A 20,854-nucleotide genomic window follows, 5' to 3' on the forward strand; every position below is an offset into this window, starting at 1 on the left:
GGCAAGCCATATTAAGTATTTTTGATTTTGAAATTGCATACATCAAAGGTAATCAAAATTGCATCCCTGATTTTCTAACCCGTGAATTTCTGCAGGGCAAGGTTTCTCACCGGAGAACTAATCATGCCTCGCAAAAAGGGATCATTGACCCCTCTTCCACATATAAATCCTCCCAAAACAGATCAAACCCAATCAACTCAAGATCAGACCTTAATTCCTACTGAATCTACCCACTTATCTCAACCCATTCCAATAAGCCAAATCAATTACCAAAATGCCCTTGTCAAGTCTTATAATCCATACAGTTTGGTTCCTAGCCAACCATTCACTCCAATTACTCAAACTCAACCAAAATCATCTCCCTATTTTGATATTGCTCGCAATCTTTTATTTTATGTTGAACATTCCCTTCGGAAGCTTCCCACTATTCCCCACAATATTAATCAATTCCTTCCTCCTAATTTCCATTTTATCCCAAAATTATCCACAAAAAACCTCAAATATTATACTGACATTCTCCAGCACACCCAATCAGTTACTATTACTCCTCTCTTAGATAAAAATGATAACAAAACAATTATTTCTCATAAATTTTCGATCCATAAAATCCTTACTCTTGAAAAATGGAATCACCCTTCTTATCAATCCAAAAAAATCACTTACTCGGGTGATGTTGATATGATCCCTTATTTATACAACTGTTATGATTATATTGATGCTTAGGATTACATCTTCTTGCATCAAAATGAATCATTTTCTCATTCTTGGTTTATCAGCTGGGATTCCAAATTCCACAGAAATGTCCCCAGTTGGTTTTTTCAATGATGGTGTGATCATGGCCCAGCCAAAGAACATCTTCCACCACAAATCCAACATTTAATCACCCACTTTTCTAAACATTATAAAATCACCTATCAAGAAAAGTGGCTTTGCTATAGAACTTATTTTTATGTCCAAATACAAAGTTTCTTGGATTTTCAAATGGCAATACCACAGAGAACAAGATATTATTTACCGTGTACACTCAATCAAATGGTGGGACAAATGGAACTCAACCCATACCCATAAAATGGTTATGGATGAATTCCTTATTTCTCCTCTTAAGACTATCAAATCATCTTCCAGTCAAACTTATGGAAAATCAACCAGATCAAAAAAGGATATGTGTAATATACATATATATATAAGATCTACGAGGTATATTACATATATTACATATATATATATATATATATATATATATATATAACATCCACAGCCTCGAGCGCCACATCCCTTATTTGGTTTTTTGTCTCCCTCACCACATTATGCTCATTCTGTTTCCCATCGAAATCTTTAAGGAAGGTATTGATGATTCCCAAATCATCTTCAAGTAAACAGACGTGATCCTTCACTTCAAGAAGCAAATTTGCTTCATGTCCAACCGGCTTTGTCAAATTCTCCATAAAAACAGGAACAATAATATCTGCCATTTTCTCTCCACCGGCTCTGAGATCTCACAAATTTTGCAACTCTGAACAATGTATTTACACCAAACCATATGATATATTCATATTCATGTTCTTTTGGAACTTGTCTATCAATGAGAAAATGGACGAGGCTTTCAAAGCAGCTTAGCTTATTGTTTATTAATTAAAATGTTGTAGCTTGCTTAATTGGTATCATTGGAAATGAAGAATGAGACAAGCTTTATAGGATTGATTTATAACTATTACAAATATGAAACAGGTTTTTTTTTTAAATTTTATTTATTTATTTATTGACATAGGCGGTAAAAAAAGATTCAAGCAATTTAAGATTGAATCTTTGGTATTTGATGAAACTAAGTATCTGTAATTTGTATGTTTTAATGTCTCTGTATAGGGGCTCAAACGAAAAACGTTTTAGGAGCATACTAAAAACAAAATTTGGCGGATTAATAAAATGGACTAAGACGTATGCATTTACACCATATAATATGTAACCAGATTAATAAGCAAAAACACATACTAATTACAAATTGTTAAACTTAATATTATAATAAAAGTCTTGACCAATAATTAATTATACGAAGTAATACAGCATAACTCATGCATCAAAATAATGTTCAATTGCAATTATAAAAAACTATAATGATTCATTCTCTTTGATTTAAAAAAAAAAAAAAAAAAAACTATAATGGTAAGAGCCACAAAATCAGTTGTTCTGAATTTATTTAGCAAATTATGTAATAATATTTTATTGGTTTGTATTTGAGATTCATTTATCTATCAGTTATATTAATTTATTAACCAATAATATTTTGATATATCATTATTTTGTCACTTCATTTGGTAAATGTATTTGGTAAACAATTTGATGGTGTGTGCAGCAAAATTATATGGAAAAAAAAAAAAAAAAAAACGCATATATTGTGATCATAACAGTAGCTAGTATCACTTAAAACATATGATATTCACATTATAACAAAATGCATTAGCATAAACGTATATACAATAGTAAAGTGATTTACCAAAAAAATATATAAATTAAAAAGAAGTAAAAAATTAAGAAACAATGAAGCTCTAAAAATTCTGAAAACTAGAAGCTGAACCCCCCAAAAAAACAAAAGGAAAAAAAAAGGGATATATAGGAAAACATTATTTGAGGTCCACTTTGAAGTAAATTGAGAAACAAAAAAGAAATAATAAATAAAAACATCTGAAGAAAACATTTGAATTCCATAATCAGCTACAATGTTAAAAGATGATCTCGCATGTAGTGGTGGTTTTAAATTCCTCAAGCATATTCTGCAGATTATATGATCTGGAAGCCACATCAAGTCATATTTATTTTACAACTTGAAACAAAGTAAAAACAGAGAAAAACAGAGGAATCAAGGAAAAACAGAGAAATTTGTCCAAAAAACAAAAGGGAAAACAGAGAAAAGCAGAAAGAAACAGAGAAAAATTCAACGAGTGCTAACCGTATATTTTGATTCCTGTCAATCAGAGATTTTACGTATTAGGAGTTTAGTGTCATCCTTAATTCTCAATTCCTTGACCATCTTCATGGATCTTTCAGACATCCACTTACTAATCCCATAACAACGGTTATTTGTTCTTGAAAACTATTAGTTATATATGTTTGTAGCAACACTTGGTCTAGTTATGCGCTTTATGAGCTAGAATACATGCGCATTAAAACAATATGTAATTAAAAGAATTCAATAAGAAACTATATTCATATACAACACCAAACACATTTATGCATCTTTTGTATACAAAGAACCTAACTAAGATAAATTGTGAAACCGAAGCCTATACTCTGATATCAAGATACCAAAAAAAACAGAAAGAAAGATGAAAATAATTGAAACAAAGAAAGAAGAAGTGAACCACCGGCGATGATCGCTAGTTGGATACTGCCTGCTTGGTGAAGGATCATAGTAATTCAAATCATCACCGCTTGCATCGTAAAAATCATTTTCATTATCATCCATCTCTTGGACGTTGGAATCTGTTAGAAGCTCACATTCCTTGGGAACCTTGAATTCCACAAGTAACTTCATAAAATTTTCTGACATCTCTGATACCTCGACGTGTCGAAGTTTGATCGAGTTGCTAAGTTCATTTGGCAGGTTTCTAAGTTCATAACAATCCTTGATGACTAACCGTTGAAGATTTGGCATTGCACCCCTTTTCATTTCCCATGTTTCGATAGTCAGACCCATCATTTGAAAGACCTCCAGTGTAGAAAACTCACCTCTAAGGCAGCTGAGTTTGCTAGGCATATTTGGTGATGATCTATATGTCTTTCTTAATTTTAGTATCCGAAGGTTGGAAAGTTGTCCTAGGATTTTGAAGTGCTCCAAATCCAAACACGAACTTACGATGGTTATCTTGTTGAGAGTTGATGGTAACAAACTGATACGAGGCTGAAATTTGGGGAAATTAACAACTTTCAAGCTCTTCAGGCGTTGTAAATTCTTGAGGCTTTCCAATAAGTCTGCAACCTCAGATTCCACCATTGGCTTTTTAGTATCAGACACCAAATGAAGTTTCTCTACATTTGGAAATTTGCTCCGAGCTTTAGCCATGAGAAGCTTAGTCTTTTTATCAACAGCTAGACCGGAAAGGATTCGGAGGTTAACCAAAGCAACACTAGTACCACTGTTTCTTCTTGGAGGGTCACGAAGCCTCATCGATTTAGACACTTTCAAATGCCTTAATTGTTTCATCCTCCAAATCTTCTTTGGCAAATACTCAATAACTTGACCATTTATATCAATGGATTCTAGATACCTGAGACTACATATGGAATCCGGTATTGCTGGAATTTTTAACACTTGGTCATTCCATATCCTAATGTATCTCAGTAAAACCAAATTCTCAATGTCTTTGGGAATTGATTCTATTTGCACTTTCCAAAGATACAGCAGTCGGACATACATGAAGCTTTTGCAAATTTTTTGCCAGTGGTTTGTCTCAAACAAATTATTCTCGCTAAAGAGAAGCAAAGAACGAGCAGAGGAAGCATTGTAAGAGAATGAGGAAATGTAATGAGATGTGCTACCTTGGATGGAAAGTCGTCGAGCTTTACTCCAAGGAGGTGGTACTTCAGAATCTGAAATACGATGAACTTCAAGAAACTTCTCCCTCTCACTCTCTGATTTGCAGAGCTCTTGTAAGAGATAATGAATACGACATGTCTTCACACCTCCATCGGTTCTCTTGCTGACAACTTCGATCAAGCTTCGATCAATGAGCTCCTCTAAGCAGTCCTCTGCAACTTTAACAACGTCCCTACCACCATTGGCTTTAATGAATCCCTCAGCTGACCACAATTCAATTAACTGCCTCGCGGGAATCTCAAACTGTTTCGGGAACAAACCAAGATATAGAAAACAACACTTCAAGTGCCGAGGCAAGTGTTTGTAGCTTTGTCCGAGGATGTCTAAGCATTGTTTTCTATGGTTGGAATCAGCGTCAATGGTGTCGGACCAAGTTCTGTACGAGAATATGTCTTTTCTCTTGAGATTATCTCCCAACACAACAATAGAGAGTGGCAATCCTTTACAACTTTCAGCGTGTTGCTTAACATAAGTTTTCAAATTGCGAGGACAATCTCCATTAGGAAATACATTCTTGCATAAGAGTTCCAAACTTTGTTTTTCATTGAGAGGCGGCAGAGAATATGGAAGAGTTGTGCAATCATCGATCGAAGTTACTACTTTTTCTCTACATGTTATGAGAATTCTGCCTCCCTTTGGCTCATCAGGAAAAGCTGTATTAATGGTGTTCCATACTCCATTATTCCACATCCCATCCATTACAACAAGATACCTTTTACCTTGTAACCCCTTGCGTAGTGTTTGTTTCAGTTTGTCATCAGGCATTCCTAATATCTCATTGGTGATGCCGATCGTCAAACAGCTCAATATGCCAAGCAACCAGTCTCTACTTTTGTACTCCCTCGATCCATCTACCCAAACACGGGTTTGAAAGTAAGCAATGACAGCATTATGTTGGTAGATTTTTTTAGCCAGTTTTGTCTTTCCTGAGCCCCCCATTCCAGTGATTGAAATCACATCCCGTCTGGAACACCGATCTTGGGTAAGCTGGTTTACTAATTTGTATATGTGATCTTCTAATCCCACAACATGATCTCTTTCAACCGCTGTCCTCGATCTCCGAAACGATGGCCGACTACCACCATCAGCGGCAGCAACAGCAGCAGCAGCATCAACATCTATCCGAGACGGTTGTCTGGATCCTTGATTGGCATACTTCTCTCTGTTGGCAAAACAATTACTGATAATGTTCTTGATGTCTGTTATGGTGTTTGCAACGTCGTGAACATCGAGAGAATGGAGTAACTTTCCGGGAATTGTTCGCCTCTTCTGCTTTATGACATGAACTATGTATTTGTCTATGACATCTTCAGCATCACGAGCCACGTCCCTGATTTGTTCAATGAATGCCTCCTTCACGGCGTCGTTATGATCATGTTGTTGTTGTTGTTGTTGTTGTTGATCTCCTTCGGAATTTCGGAGGAAGCCATTTATCATGACCAATTCATTTTCCAGTGACTTGACTTGCTCTTTTACCCCACTTAGCAAGCTTATTTCTTGTTTCAGTACCTCTGCGAACTTCTCTAACACAAAACTCGCAACGCTATCCGCCATTTTTTTCCTTTAATCTCTATATATGTCTATGGAATTAGAGGATGGATGAGTTTTTGTCTTTAAGAAGAGGTAGAGATAAAAGGCAGCGAGATAAATTATCAGACTGCAGGCGATAGAATAATAATCAAAGTAGTACTCTGTCTTTGAACTATTCAGCTGACATCAATATCAATATATATATATATATATATATATCTTCAGCAGTCAAATTGATGATCAATTGGGTTTTTAAAATTTAGTAAAAATGTTTGAAAATTTTTTTTTTTTTCGATTTTAAAAGATTTGCAAACCTTCACGCGCGTCAACGATATATATGGCCAGCTAATGCTTAATATTCAATCTCCTTTGTGCAAATATTAAATATTATTTTAATACAATAAATAAAGACTTGATCAAGTCTTTGTAAAAGATAAATAATAATAATAATAATAATAATAATAATGCAACCAATTGTTTCAAAGAATTAATATATGAAATAAAATCGAAGACTTTGTGACAAAACCAATTATAGGACTTAATGTTTAAATGTTATCAAGTGTAGTGTAGCTCATATGTGTATGCTCTCAAATTTTCACATGCATCCAGATGTATTCCAACTAATTAAGCCTTAATTTTCATTAAAATATAAAATTTGTTTAAGGGTTTAGGTAGAGTCTCATGTTCAATGTTCAGCCAACCAATTAAAGTACTTATTATAGTTTATTTTTATTTGTTTATTATTATTTTTTTAATCCGGGGAACTGACTTTAGGTTGATGCGTAATAGAAGACTTTCTCATTATTTTAATATTTTTGACTTTCAAGTTTTTTTTTAGATCCTTAATTTTTTGACTTCGCAGTTTAGTCCTTGATTTTTCAATTTCTTGATTTTTCAATTTATTGCAATTTAAGTGTGAAGTTCCACATCGGTTGGAAAGGAGAACGAAGCATGGCTTATAAGCGTGTGTATATTTTTTCCCTTGCGATGCGTTTTGACAAAAACTTAAGGGCTGGATTGTATGAGGATTTCCCAGATTTAAAGAGGACAATATCGCATGCGGATGGACTGAGCTGTTATATTAAGTCTTTTTTACTTTCGACTAACAAGGCTTAATATTTATATTACATAACCGATATTAAACTGTATTAAATTTTAAACTAAAAGATAATAAAATGTAAAAATCTTAAAATTAATTTTTAAAATCTGCATTTTTAATATCTTATAATTTGAATTTTGATATAGGTTAATACCGATTAGGTGATCTGCAATAAATTTCTGTAAAAAATAAATAAATTAGTACCTCTTAGTTTAAATATATATAGTTTGATATTAATCACATTAGATGATTGTTAAATTTTATGGTAAAAATTAAATAAAGTCTAAATTATAACAAATTGAAAAATCAAGGGCCTAATTTGCTTAATTGAAAGATTAAAACTTAAATTGCAAAACCTTGAGGGTATCAAAGTGCAATAAACCATTTTTCATATATTAGGTGATGATTGTTTTAGGTTTGCTAAATCTTTGCTGTATCTTAGCTTAGTTGGATTTTTTTTTTTTTGTTTTTGTTTTTGTTTTTGTTTATTTTTCTGTTTTCGGTCGTTGATCCCTCTTCATCGCCAAAAAATAAAAATAATAACACCCATAAAAGTAATTTTGAAAGCTCTTTCTTGTTGTATTTAACCAACATTCTAGTGTACTTCTTTTATTAAGATTTTTTTTTTTTTTGACAAAAGTGCTACAAGAAAGAAAACTTATATTGGAAAATAAGTATTAATAATAAAGGAATCAGAAAAAATACAATACAATAAAATAAGAATTTGGCCACTTCTATATATTGATAGTACATCCAAATATATGCATGTCTTTTTTGCTTTAATTTTTATAGGAGGAAAATAGGAGAAAGAGAAAAGTTATTCATTGCTAAATTATGGTTTTAATGTTAATTAATGCTTAAAGCGTGTTACTGAGGGTTTTTATTTTTTATTTTTTCGCCAATATAGTTTTTACTAAGTTTAATTGAGTATATAATGGTAGTTTTTTTTTTTAAAAAAAGTCAAATTGAGTATATAAATAATAATAATAACTTTTTTATCCTACCTTTAAAAAAAAAAAAAAAAAACTCTTTTTGGACTATTTTACACAAATGTTAAACTAATTATAGTACCATAAGTTATTGCAATATGAATAGGTATTGTGGTCTTGTTCGTGTAAAAAGAACGACCCTTTTAATTCTGATCCAATTAAATTAAACTATTTATAAAATATTCAAATCCAATCCAATTTAGTCCCGTCCAACAAATGGGTAAACTTAATTTTCATTCATATAAAATGTAATCCACGAAGCCAGGGTTTGTTCAGGTCCAGAGTTTTGTTTATTTGCAACCTTTATGTTCATGTGCATCAAAAATTTTGATGTGGTTATTGCCTACACTTTGCATGTCTTACTAGAATATTCTAGCCAATACTTAACCTTTGTTCTATTTTCAGGAGGAAAAAGATAAATAGTCATGACAACGTTAAAAAAAAACTCATTTATTTAATGTTTTTTTTAATATATAGATATGTGAAATTAGCACCTAAAATACAAAATGCTAATTACCTAAAATCAAAATAATACTTCAGTCAAATAGCTTAGCAGTATTTCAAATTTTCAATTCCGCCTTTTGACTCCATCTGGCAGTTTTACCATGATGAAAGGTAGTTCCATTAATTAATAGGAATTATTCATTACACATTAGGTCCAATTTATCAAAACTTCAACGAAAAATTATGATATATATATGCATATATATGTATATACACACACACACACATATATATATATATGTACATAGACATCTTGTTTGTATTTGAGACTTGTTAGAGATACAGTAACTCAGCTACGAAATAATATTTCCCCAAAGCCGAACAGTCTCTCACAAAGACTCTGTTGCTAATTCCTATCCAGCAGTGATAGAAACTTGATCCACCTTATCAAATGTGTGATTCGTCGCCAGCTTTAAACTAATGAATAAGATAATCAGATAAAAGAACCCTATAAAATAACCATTAATTTGTTTTGAAAATTTTTCTGAGTGTAAAGATCTTTGAGAACTTGGATGATTGTCTCCAAGTTTTTGTGAGATTTGAAATTTAATGTACAGCAACAAGAACAAACTTATTAACTTCAGAGTTGCAAACTTTATGTCTATGAGTGACAAAGTCTATAAGAAAGAGGCAAGAAGCAGCGGAAGATATTGCATTGAAGATTAACAGAGACAACTGAGGATGTTTGCATTCAATCATTCCATATATAAAGACCGGCCAACATAATATTCACGGATTTTTAGATTTTTTTCAGTACAAAGTGCCAAAACATATATAAATTTCCTTATTGCAGCATACATTTGAATGTTGGGAAATCATAACCTATTCATGTCTGATCCCTACAACCATCCCTTTTAAAAAGACAATTTACATTAGAATAGAATGCATTACAAATATATATATATATATATATATATAAACACATTGTTTTTCATGCAAATCACAACTTAAAACAAGCCAAATACATTTGAAAACCGCAAAAAAATAAAAAATAAGAAAAACAGAGAAAGACAGATTCCCCAAACCGACATGGATAGCGGTTCGTTTTGTGTGAGGCTTGGCAAGGTGGGCTGCAGACTCTCTACATTCTCAATATCAGGTTTATGTTTACGTGGCTTAGAATCTATTAGGACCTTACATTTGATAAATATCAATGCCGACTTAGCTCCCTAGAAGAATCTAGAGTTATCTTGTTTTCTCTTCCAACTTAGCTCCCTAGAAGAATCTAGAGTTATCTTGTTTTTTCTTTAAAAATGGAGAACAACTAGTGCCTTGGAAGTGGTGAGAAAAATATCTATAATTAAATATTTCTAGAAGTATCTACAACCTACTTTCTCTTCTATAAATAGGTGATGATGTATGAGTTAGGTGTCATGTCCAAAAGCAATAGAAAAAAGAGAGAGTGCTTATGTGTGAGTGTGAGTGTATGTCCTTTGAGTGAGAAGAGTGTGAAAAGGTGTTTTGTGTCCTAGTGTAAGTCAAAGATCAAGTGAGTGTGAGTGTGTTAGTGTGTGTTGCTCATTTGTGTGAGTGAGTGTGTTGCTCTCTTTATACGTGAGAGTGTACCAATTGTTTTATATTAATAAAAATCAATTTTCTTGGTTTCTCCTTTAGTCCTCTGTCTCCAACAACATTTAGCCAGGAAATCCAGCTTCTTGAGCTTCTTCTTAAAACTTCGTGACATCTGGGACACTTCCACAAGTGTCAAGGCAGACAGCTTGGCAAGCTCTTCTGGCACATTTCTCACATGATAGCATTCAGAGATGACCAAATGCTCAAGCTTTTTCATTGCACCACTCTCCAGTATCCATATTTCAATTTCGAGATCGATCATTTGTAAGATTCGGAGTTGGGGAAAGTCATCTGCAACACACCTGAGAGGGCCAAGTATACCGTAATAAGGAAACCTACCTTTCAACTTTAGGATTTGAAGGTTTGGAAGTTTGGCTAGAATTCCGATGTGGATCGAATTGAAGTATGACCTTATGAAGCTGATCTTGACAAGTGTTGAAGGGAACAAATTGGGACGAGGCTCGGATGTTGGGAAATCAAGAATTTTCAAGCTTTCTAGTTTTTTGAGGCTTCCCAATTCCTCTTCGTTTTCTTTTGGAAAAAGGCTTTCCAATACATCTGCCACCTCAAATTCGTTCATCTTTGTTAGCCCATGATCATACTTCAAATGCAGTTTCCTTAGATATGGAAATCTGAGATAAGACATAAGAAACTTTGTGTTCTCATCAACAAGTACATAAGAAAGGACTTGGAGTTTAGTTGAAATGTTATCCATTGATGTTGGAGTGGCAAGGATACTCATTCCACCAGAAAATCTCAGATTTCTCAACTGCATCATTTTCCATATCTCCTTTGGCAAGCATTCCTCTACGTGACCGTCTACGTTGATTTCTTCTAGGTACTGAAGATTGCATATGGAAGCTGGAATTGCAGCAATTTCTATCAACTTTTCACTCCTTATCCTCAAGTACCTCAGAAAAGTCAACTTCTCTATATGCTTGGGAATTGAGTTGAGAAACAATTTCTCAAGGCACAGCACCCGAAGGAACTTGAAGTTTTTGAATATCCATCTCCAGTGTTTTATGTCAAAATCATCCCCTTCACCAAATATAAACAAAGAATGCGCACGAGATGGAACATCAGGATATGAGGAAATGTATTCTGAAATATTACCTTGGATGGAAAGTCTTCTTGTTTTGCTTGTAGATGCATAATTAGTTTCCGAACGGGCCTCAAGAAACCTCGCCTTTACAGTATCAACTATGGAGAGTTCTCTAATTAGGAGATCGTCGATACGACTTGCCATCACTTGTACAGCACCACCTGTCCTCCTGTTTGTCACTCGGGAAACTCTTCTGGCTTTTCTTATTGATGCAGGATTATATCCTGAATGGACTTCAAAAAACTTCTCCTTCAAACCTTCAGATATGGAGATCTCTCTTAAGAGATGATGGATGCGGCATGCCTTGGCACCTCCATCGGTTCTCCTTTTCGTGACTTGGATCAAACTTCGAGTACGAAGTTCCTCCAAGTAGTCATCTGCAACATCCTCCACAGTTTTAGTCTCAGTTTGTTGAATGGCTCCCTCGGCTAACCACAGTTTGATTAAATATCTTACAGAAATCTCAGAATCCATTGGGAACACACCAAGATATAAAAAGCACGGTTTCAAATTCCTCGGCAGGTGGGTGTAGCTTAGTCTCAAGATGTCCAAGGATCGAGTATTTTGAGAATAATTGAAACTGACATGGTCAATCAATTTGGACCATGTTTCGTATTTTACCTCTTTATGTACTAGAAGACCTCCCAATACAAGAATAGCAAGTGGAGCTCCCATGCAACTCTGCACAAGTTGTTTTCCAGGAGGTTCTAAATCTGGATTAGACTTAATTATTGGAGACACTTTCTTACAAAAAAGTTGCCAGCTTGTTTCATCATCAAGAGATTTTAAGGAATAAGGAGAAGTTTGTCTTGCCAATAAAGCAACTTGTTTGTCACTGGTGATGAGTAATCTACTTCCATTGAAAGAATTGGGAAAAGCATCTCTTATCTCGTCCCAAACACGAGTTGTCCGTAAGTCATCAAAGACAATGAGATACCTCTTTTCTCGTAGGAATGCACGCAGTGTCAATTTCAACTCTTTCTCGGAAACTGTGAACATTTCCTCCGGTATTGATGATGATATCAAACACCTCAATATAACAAACAGGTAGTCTTTGGTTTTGTATTCTTGAGATACAAAAACCCAAGCTTGGCAATCAAAGTGATCCCTAACACGCCTGTCTTCGTAGATCTTGGAGGCAAGAGTAGTCTTTCCTAAGCCACCCATGCCGGTGATGGAAATGACATCAAGTGTAGGATCTCCTTTAACAAGATGGCTTATCAATGTCGTGGTCTCAATTTCGAATCCCACTACATAGTCGAACTCAGATCTAGGCCATCTTTGGCTATGGCTGTGGCTATCTTCTTGTTGCGAAGAACTTCCCTTATGCTCTGACGATGACGCTTTGCCATGGTCGGAGCTCTTGGCAATATCTATTTCAACAATTTCCCCCGTATACTCTTCCTTAGCTGCCTCTTTCATGGTTGGAGCACTGCCATCATGCTCTGGCTTTTTCTGCTTTTTCTTTTCCTTAGCTGCCTCTTTCATGGTTGGAGCACTGCCAGCATGCTCTGGCTTTTTCTGCTTTTTCTTTTCCTTAGCTGCCTCTTTCACGGTTGGAGCCCTAACAGCAGTGGAACTGGATTCAATATCGCCATCTTGGAGGATACCATATCTATCTTTCTTGCTATAAATCAGATGGATTGTGTTTCTGACGCTTTTGATCTTCTTTGCAGCAGCTCTAAGCTTTTTTCCACGGCTGAATAAGGAGTGGTATAACTTTCTGAGTAGTAGACGCCTTCCCCTTAGCTCTATGATTTCAGCCATGTATGTGTCTACCACATCCTCGGCTTCTCCAGCGACGTCTCTGATTCGGTCCGCTACCTCTTGAACTTCGTCATTCTCAATTCGTTTGGATTCGGATTTCTTAAGGAATGAATTTATAGCAACGAGCTCTTGTTGAAGCGCTTTCACTTCAAGTTCCACACTGTGAAGCAAGTATTCTTCATCTTGTTGGAGAAGCCTTGTTATGTTCTCCATCAAAGCACCACCAACGATGTCAGCCATTTTCCGTTAGCTTCTTATGTACTAGTAGATATTGATATTGATACTGACTTATTTAACAGGAGCAAATGAAGATAACAAATTTAGCGTTGAAATTGAAAAAATCATGTGGAAAGAGAGAGGATAGGGAAGGCGGAAGCAAAAAGAAGGAAAAGGGCCATTAATTATCAACAGAGATGCAAGATCGGAGAAGGAAGCATATTATTAGAGAAGAAAAGAAAGACTTATTAGCTATTTATTTATTAATTCAATCCTAGCGAAGGAAAAATTGTATTTATTCAAAACTTTCTTGAAAATAAGAATAACGTAAAAACATTAATAGTATAAATTAAATATATAATATAAGATTACAATAATGCCCCCAATATTGAAAATTACAACAAAGGTTTCATTTTAATTAGGAAAAATTTCATTTTAGATCCCTAATAGTTTTGTCATAATTACACTTTAATCCCATATTTTTGAAACTCATAATTAACATTCATTTAGTTTTCTATATCTATTAAACATATACATCTGTTAATTATTGCCTATTATATGTTAATTTTAGTAGTTGACGATGAAAATGATGTTAGAAATCAATATTTTATAATTTAATAATATTATGAAGATACAATTATGGTTTTTAACTGATAAATGAACTAATAACTTTTTTTTAATACATAAGACTTGCAACTTTGAAACCAATTTAGTATATTGTTTGCATTTTTAGCCTTCAAGTTTCAGTTTGTTATATTTTGGTCTAATTGGAATGGTGAGTAACTGTGTGTTAATAGGTAACCAGTATTAAAATACAATAGGAAGCAATTTAATTAAGTCCTTTAGTTTTAACATGTTTTAATTCGTTGCAATTAATGGTTGTTTATCAAAAATCCAATTGGACCAAAATGCCGTAAATTGAAATCTGATGGCATAAATTCCAAACTGTTAAATTTAAAAGCTGAAAATACAATAAAATTTAGGAAATAGTTTATTTTTATGTTATATCTTATTATTATGTTATACACAATAAAATTTAGGAAATAGTTTTGAAAATCCCAAATCCCATCTTGAGTCTCATGAAGCAAATATCAAGAACATGAATATGCAGTCCATGCATGGTGGTGTTCGATGGGTTCCGCCGGCAACTAGTCAATATTTGATAAATGTGGATGATGCTTTGCCATGTGATCTAGTGTTTGTGGGTATTATTATTCATAAAAGTCCACCAAAATTAAGAAAATAAAAAAATAAATCAAAAGAGAAAGACATATCCAAAGAAAAAATAATTTAATGAAAGAGATGGGCTTTTCAACTACCGCTCCTACCTATATATAAAAATAATAATTTTGTATTAACATATTTTCTTTACTCACTGAATAAAAGAAAATGGTACATTACATATAATTGCATGAAATATTTAATCCTTATAAATAACCCTTTAATATTACAAACAAACTCCACAAACCATTCAAAACTTATAAGTCAAAAAAATTACGCATTAAGAAAAAAAATTCTTATAAATAAAAAAAATTATATAAAGAGAAATATACAAAACTCCATGCACTTTTAGCTACTCGCAAAAATCCCTCTATTATTATTATTATTGTTGTTGTCGTTGTTATTAAAAGTAGTTTCAAATAATTATTGTTTATAAATGTAAAACAAATACTTTTTTCATTAAATATATTCTTTTAATTTTGATATTATAATTTTTAAAATTTAAAGAGTTGTAATTAAAATTGATTTTTAAAGGGTGTTATTGAAATTTTTATTTAAAAACTGCTTAAGGGTATTTTTATTATTAAACTGTGTCATGTAAATGTTAAATGTAATTTTTGAAACCTAATAGGTTAAAATTAAATAAAATCTTAAGGGTTTTAGATGAAATATTCCTTTTTTTATTAAAAAACTTATGAAAATTTTAGACTCATTTAATTGTGAGGCATCTCCTCGCTCTTTTTTTTGCGGATCACTTAAAAATTTGTGTCCCGATGTGCCTCCTTTAAACATAAGATCAAGTTGCAAACATAAAATTTTAAAGGTTTTAAATGTAATATTCCTTTTTTATTAAAAAACATTTGAAAATTTTGGACTTATTTAACTGTGAGGCATGTGCTTCGCCATTTTTTTGTGGATCGTTTTAAAAATTTGTGCACCGATGTGCCTGCTTTAAAAATTCCGTCAAGCCCAAAAATTAACATTTTCCTTAATAATAGGATCACAAGTTGTAAATTGTCCCACGGCAATAAAGTTGTAAATCAATTATTAGAATCCTTTAACAGTTTCATTCATACCCATCGACCATATGAAAACTTGATCGGCATCTTACATAGGCAACAATTTAATAATAGAAGAAAAGTCCATAGTGACCAAATAAGATAAGGAAAGCCCATAAACAAAATAAAAAATCAAAAGCTAAAGAGATATCCAACTAAAAGAGAAGCATTTCAAATTTTATCATAAATATATTTAAATCCCATATTTTTGAAAAATCGTTATAACCTCCCTTCAGTTTTAATATATATCAAATAAAAACTATTTATCAGTTTTTTACAGTTAAGAGGCTGAAGAAAAATTAAAAATTAGTATTTTATGGCTAAAATAATACTGCAAAAATACAATCATTATTTCTAAACTGATAGAGGATCTGAATAATGATTTTTCAACAACATAATATCTAACTGTAATTAGGACAAAAGTTAAAGGATTCAAATGATATTTTCATTAAAAAAAAAAAAAAAGAATTGTTGAAATCGATGGGCTTTTCACCTACTACTCCCAAGTCCCACCTGTTAAAAATAATAATAATATTTTTGTGCTTACATATTTTAAGAACTCAATAAGTACAGAAAATGAGACTGGTAATGAGATATTTGAGATGTTTGGTTCCCCCCCACCTAAAATGACACCATTTTGGACGGATGAATTCCAAAACGTATAGGTTCATTTATTAAATGGGGTTCACCAGTACTTAATAGTTAACGGTCATTTATTATTAAAAAAAATAATAATTAGGTTTTATCCAATACTTTTGAAAATTTTGAAAACAAAAAAAGAGAGGGTGTGTGGAGAGTTTTGTGGGAAATGAGGCTTTAATCACTACTCCATATTTCTAGAATAAGCATGATCTTGAATTGTATTAGATGGAGGGATTATATATATATTATGATGAAAATTTTCACTTGCATTTGCAAATATTACTTATTTTGAGGTCAACTAGTAATTCTAATATGGAAAAATAAAAAAGAGATATTGGAAGCTTCATAACATAATTTGTTTAATTAGTAAATTGCCATTGATATTCTTAGTAATCAAAAATTTTACTTTATTGAACTGTCAGGTTCCATAGTTTGTTTGGTCATTCAAGTTTACAAAAATTAACCATCATAAATTTTTATGATTTTGGCTTGAATACATTATTAAAAACTCAAATCTTAGTTCCCGTTTGTTATTTTTATGTTTTTGGTTTTTAGTTTTTAGTTTTATAAATTTGTTCAAAGGTTTTATTTTTATTTTTTCCCTATCATTGAAAGGTTTTACTTTAGTTGTATATAATTGATTTGTGCTTAGATGATAGCTAGACTTCTCATATTATAATACAAACTTAAAGAAACCACTACAAGATTAAAAAAAATTTAATAATAATATTAAATTGAAAACCATTTCGAGGATTATTCAATAAGAACAATTATTTCATAGTTTAATTCGACTTGAAACTTGTCAAGGATTACTCAACAAGAACAATAATAACAGAAGGAAAAATGAACATGAAGAAGCAAATATGGAAGAGCAGCGAAAGAACAGAAAGGGTGGAAAAAACACATACACACGCAGACAACCAAATTCAGAGCTGATCGAAACTTTAAATAAAAAAATAAAAATGAAAAAGGTAGAAAGGTTTAAGGAGGGTGCCAATCCAAATCATTAAAGGGTTATACCCAGATGCAAGTATGTCCCTTCTGAATTGAGTGCTACAAGATTCCTCTTCTTTAAAAAGTCCAAGTTCGACGAGTCTTTGAATACTCATCTTATGAAGACTTGGAGTGTAGGAAACGTATTTTCAATACCGGATTTGAGCTCGTCGGTTTCTGATCCATAGTGCTCTCTTACTTTTAGGATCCGAAGGTTAGAAAGCTTTTGCAGAAAACCGATCAAGGAATTCAAATCCAGATACGATCTTACAAACGTTATCTTCTGGAGTGTTGGTGGAAATTTAGAAGCACAATTCTCATCAAATTTTTCGAAACCAATGAGTTTCAGGCTTTGCAGGGCGCCTAACTTTTCAATGCTTTCCAATGCATTAGTACGCAGCTTAAGCTCTTGTGCCTCTTGTTTTTCTTGCGCCTCCTTAGCTTTCTCTTCTGCCTTGTCAACTTCTTTTTGTGCCTTCATTACCTTTTCATGAGCCTTGGTGATATTTTTGTGAGACTTTTTGGCTGTTCGGAGTGCCTCCACTTTTTTTTGTTCCTCCTCAAGTTTTTGTCGTGCCTTGTCAACTACAAGTTTAGTCTTGTCAACTTGTTTATTTTGCCTTCTAGCGATGTACACCAAATGCAGTTTCTTGACATTTGTGAATATGGAGTGAGCCATATTTTCTTGGACGATTACACCAGAAAGGATGCTGAGGTTGTGAGCCTGCTTTAACGCCTTGGGAGGCTTAGGCAAACTCATTCCTTCAGACACTCTTAAATGTCTTAGCTTATTCATCTTCCAAAATCTCTGGCAAGTATTTACTAACATGACCATCTATATTGATTGATTCCACATGCACAAGTTTGCATATGAAATCTGAAACTGATTTAATTTTCAACTTCTTATCTCCCCATATTGTAATGCTCTTTAGGAATATAAGATTTTCTATTTCTTTGGGGATAGTTTGGATCGGAACCTTCCAGAGATACAACACCCGTACATACCTAAAGCTTTGGCCAATCTTTCTCCAGAACTTTGAGTCATCGAAATTAGTAACTGTACTCTGGTTAAAGAGAAACAAGGAACGAGCAGATGATGAATCATATTCACTTAAGAAAATGTGTTTAAAAACGTCACCTTGGATGGAGAGTCTTTGGCCTCTGCCCTTGGATGAAGCGTTCCTGTTATCGAAAAGAAACTCAGTAAACTTCTCCCTTTCACCCTCGTATCTAGAGAGTTCTCGTAGGATACTGTGGATACAAAATGTCTTCACAGTATCTCCGACGATACGCTTGCTCACCACTTGGACCAAGCTTCCATTAACAAGCTTTGTCAAGCAGTCTTGTCCGATGTCAAGCACATCTCTGGAGTCATTATCATCGTCTTGGATGAATCCCTCCGCTGACCAAAGTTCTTTTATGTGAGCTGCAGAGATCTTAAAGCCTTCCTCCTCCTCCTCCTCAGCTGAGGAACTGAACAAACCAAGATACAGAAAGCAAAATTTCAATCGTGGAAGCAAGTGTTGGTAGCTTTCGGCCAGAACGTGGAAGCATCGGGTTTGTCGACGAATAAGTTCGAAATTGACATGACGTCTGTAACTTTCCCAGGTTCTGGCGGAGTGCACACCTCTCTCCCGAGCTTGCAAAAGAAGTTCTCCTAATACAACAATAGAAAGTGGTAATCCTTTGCAATCTGCTGCAAGCTTCTTCCCAGCCTTGATCAGCTCGTCATTCGGTTCTTCTTTTGCTGGGAATACCTTATTGCGCAAGAGATCCCAACTTGGAAGCTTTTCGAGTGGTTCGAGACTCCAATATTGACGCTGTGCGTTGGACGTTATGACTTCTTCACGGCACGTGATCAGAATTTTACTTCCCATAATATTGCTGCCATCATCAAGACCACGAAGCATTGATTCTAAGATTTCCCATTCCCCTGTATCCCACATCCCGTCCAACACGAGAAGATACCTTTTATCTTTCAAGTGCTTTCGTATAGCCTCCCCCAGTTCTTCATCATTCTTTCCTTGATTATCGTCCGTTGCCGTTTCCCCCGTCTTGGACTGCAATCCCTCCAATATCTTAAGCAGCCAGTCTCGGGCTTTGAAGTTTCGAGATCCGCACACCCATAAACGATAGTTGAAGTGTTCACCATCAGCAATACTTCCATAGATGTTCCAGGCAAGCTTCGACTTTCCCAAGCCACCCATGCCCGTGATTAAGCTGTATCGCTGTAAATTCGTGTCCTTAAGCTCTTCTACCCACATTTCTATCTTTATGCGGTCAAGTCCCACTGCCTCGTTTTTCTGATAATGAATGCCTTTCTTCTCGACATCATCTGCTTCAGCTGCATTTTGTGGTTGGGCTCCTGATTCCGGAACATACCTTCCTCTGTTTTGCTCGATCCCTTCTATTCTCTTCTTGATCGCCACAATGGTCTTTGAAATACCAAGTCTTTTATAAGGGCCTGGCTTTTTCCCCTTTTTCATTACGGCATGATAGATGTATTCGTCCACAACCTTTTCGGCATCAAAAATAACATCCCTCATTTGTTTCATGATAACCAGCTTGGTCGCCCTGCCATGTTCACGTTGTTCCCCTTCATCTTGGAGGAAGGCATTTATGATTTCAAGGTCGGCCTGAAGCAAACCGAGTTCACCTTCCACTCCATCAACCAATTTTTTTCTTTTTGCCACCTCCTTAATCAATTTGTCTACGGCATAAATGACAAAGCGCTCCCCGGGAAATGACATAGCTACCTACCTTAATTTGTGTATATGTTTTCAGCTTGGCTTCTTTTACACACCTAATTAAAGTGTAAATTAATCAGGAAAACAAAAGCTAAATTAAAGTTTTTTTGTGCATCTGATAGATAAAACAAGGAAGCTGAAAGGTATGCTAGCTAAGAAAAAGGGCTGAAGTGGAGCTGGCAGGTTAATAATTCGATTCTATTCTTTGTTTCTCACTTCCATGTGGCTTTTCAAACTTCAATGACCAATTAATTATTACCAATACTGCCTATGATAATAAACAAAGATTTTAGTTTGTGATCGTTAATTATTTTCTCAATTCACCTGATATCAAAAAGCAAAATATTAAATTCCTTCATTAAAAATTTTCCACTCAAATTTTCACATGCATCCAGATGTATTCCAACTAATTAAGCCTTATTTTTCATTAAAATATAAAAATTGATTAAGGGTTTAGGTAGAGTCTCATGTTCAATGTTCAACCAACCAATTAAAACTTGCTATATTTTATTTTTATTCATTTATTTTTTTAATTCGGGGAACTGACTTTAGGTTGATGTGTAATGGAAGACTTTCTCATTAATTTAAGGTCGCTACAATTTGCCTTTTATTATAATTATTTATTTATTTATTTATTATAAATAATTTGCCACAAGGTTAATTAACATCGTTAAATTTCCCTTTTTTAATATTAAAGTGGAAAGATTTGTACTTGTATATAAAATTCTTTAAAATGCGTACGAGTTTGGAAAGCTGATTTGGTACCGATAAGATAAATCCTATGTAAATAATAAGTTCCAAGTTTATGATAGAACCCATTAAA

At 33.7% G+C, this 20,854-nt stretch overlaps 3 protein-coding genes across 3 annotated transcripts; all 3 read right to left on the minus strand.

Annotated features, from left to right (window-relative positions):
• Nucleotides 1–750: 750 nt before the first annotated feature.
• Nucleotides 751–6,145, minus strand: LOC107426868 (disease resistance protein RPP13). The gene is made up of 3 exons (XM_016037160.3): nucleotides 3,384–6,145; nucleotides 1,302–1,488; nucleotides 751–855 (listed from the first exon to the last, which is right to left on the minus strand). The coding sequence occupies exons 1-3, from the start codon at nucleotides 6,143–6,145 to the stop codon at nucleotides 751–753; spliced, it is 3,054 nt and encodes a 1,017-aa protein (XP_015892646.3).
• Nucleotides 6,146–9,535: 3,390 nt separating this feature from the next.
• Nucleotides 9,536–13,394, minus strand: LOC107426867 (disease resistance protein RPP8). The gene is made up of 2 exons (XM_048466331.2): nucleotides 10,346–13,394; nucleotides 9,536–9,564 (listed from the first exon to the last, which is right to left on the minus strand). Exons 1-2 carry the CDS (start codon nucleotides 13,392–13,394, stop codon nucleotides 9,536–9,538), a joined length of 3,078 nt encoding a protein of 1,025 aa, XP_048322288.2.
• Nucleotides 13,395–18,072: 4,678 nt separating this feature from the next.
• Nucleotides 18,073–20,034, minus strand: LOC107426866 (disease resistance protein RPP8). The gene has a single exon (XM_016037158.3). It carries the CDS (start codon nucleotides 20,032–20,034, stop codon nucleotides 18,073–18,075), a length of 1,962 nt encoding a protein of 653 aa, XP_015892644.3.
• Between the last annotated feature and the right edge of the window lie 820 nt (nucleotides 20,035–20,854).

The sequence above is a fragment of the Ziziphus jujuba genome, chromosome 11 (genome assembly GCF_031755915.1).
Source record: "Ziziphus jujuba cultivar Dongzao chromosome 11, ASM3175591v1".
Taxonomy (NCBI): domain Eukaryota; kingdom Viridiplantae; phylum Streptophyta; class Magnoliopsida; order Rosales; family Rhamnaceae; genus Ziziphus; species Ziziphus jujuba.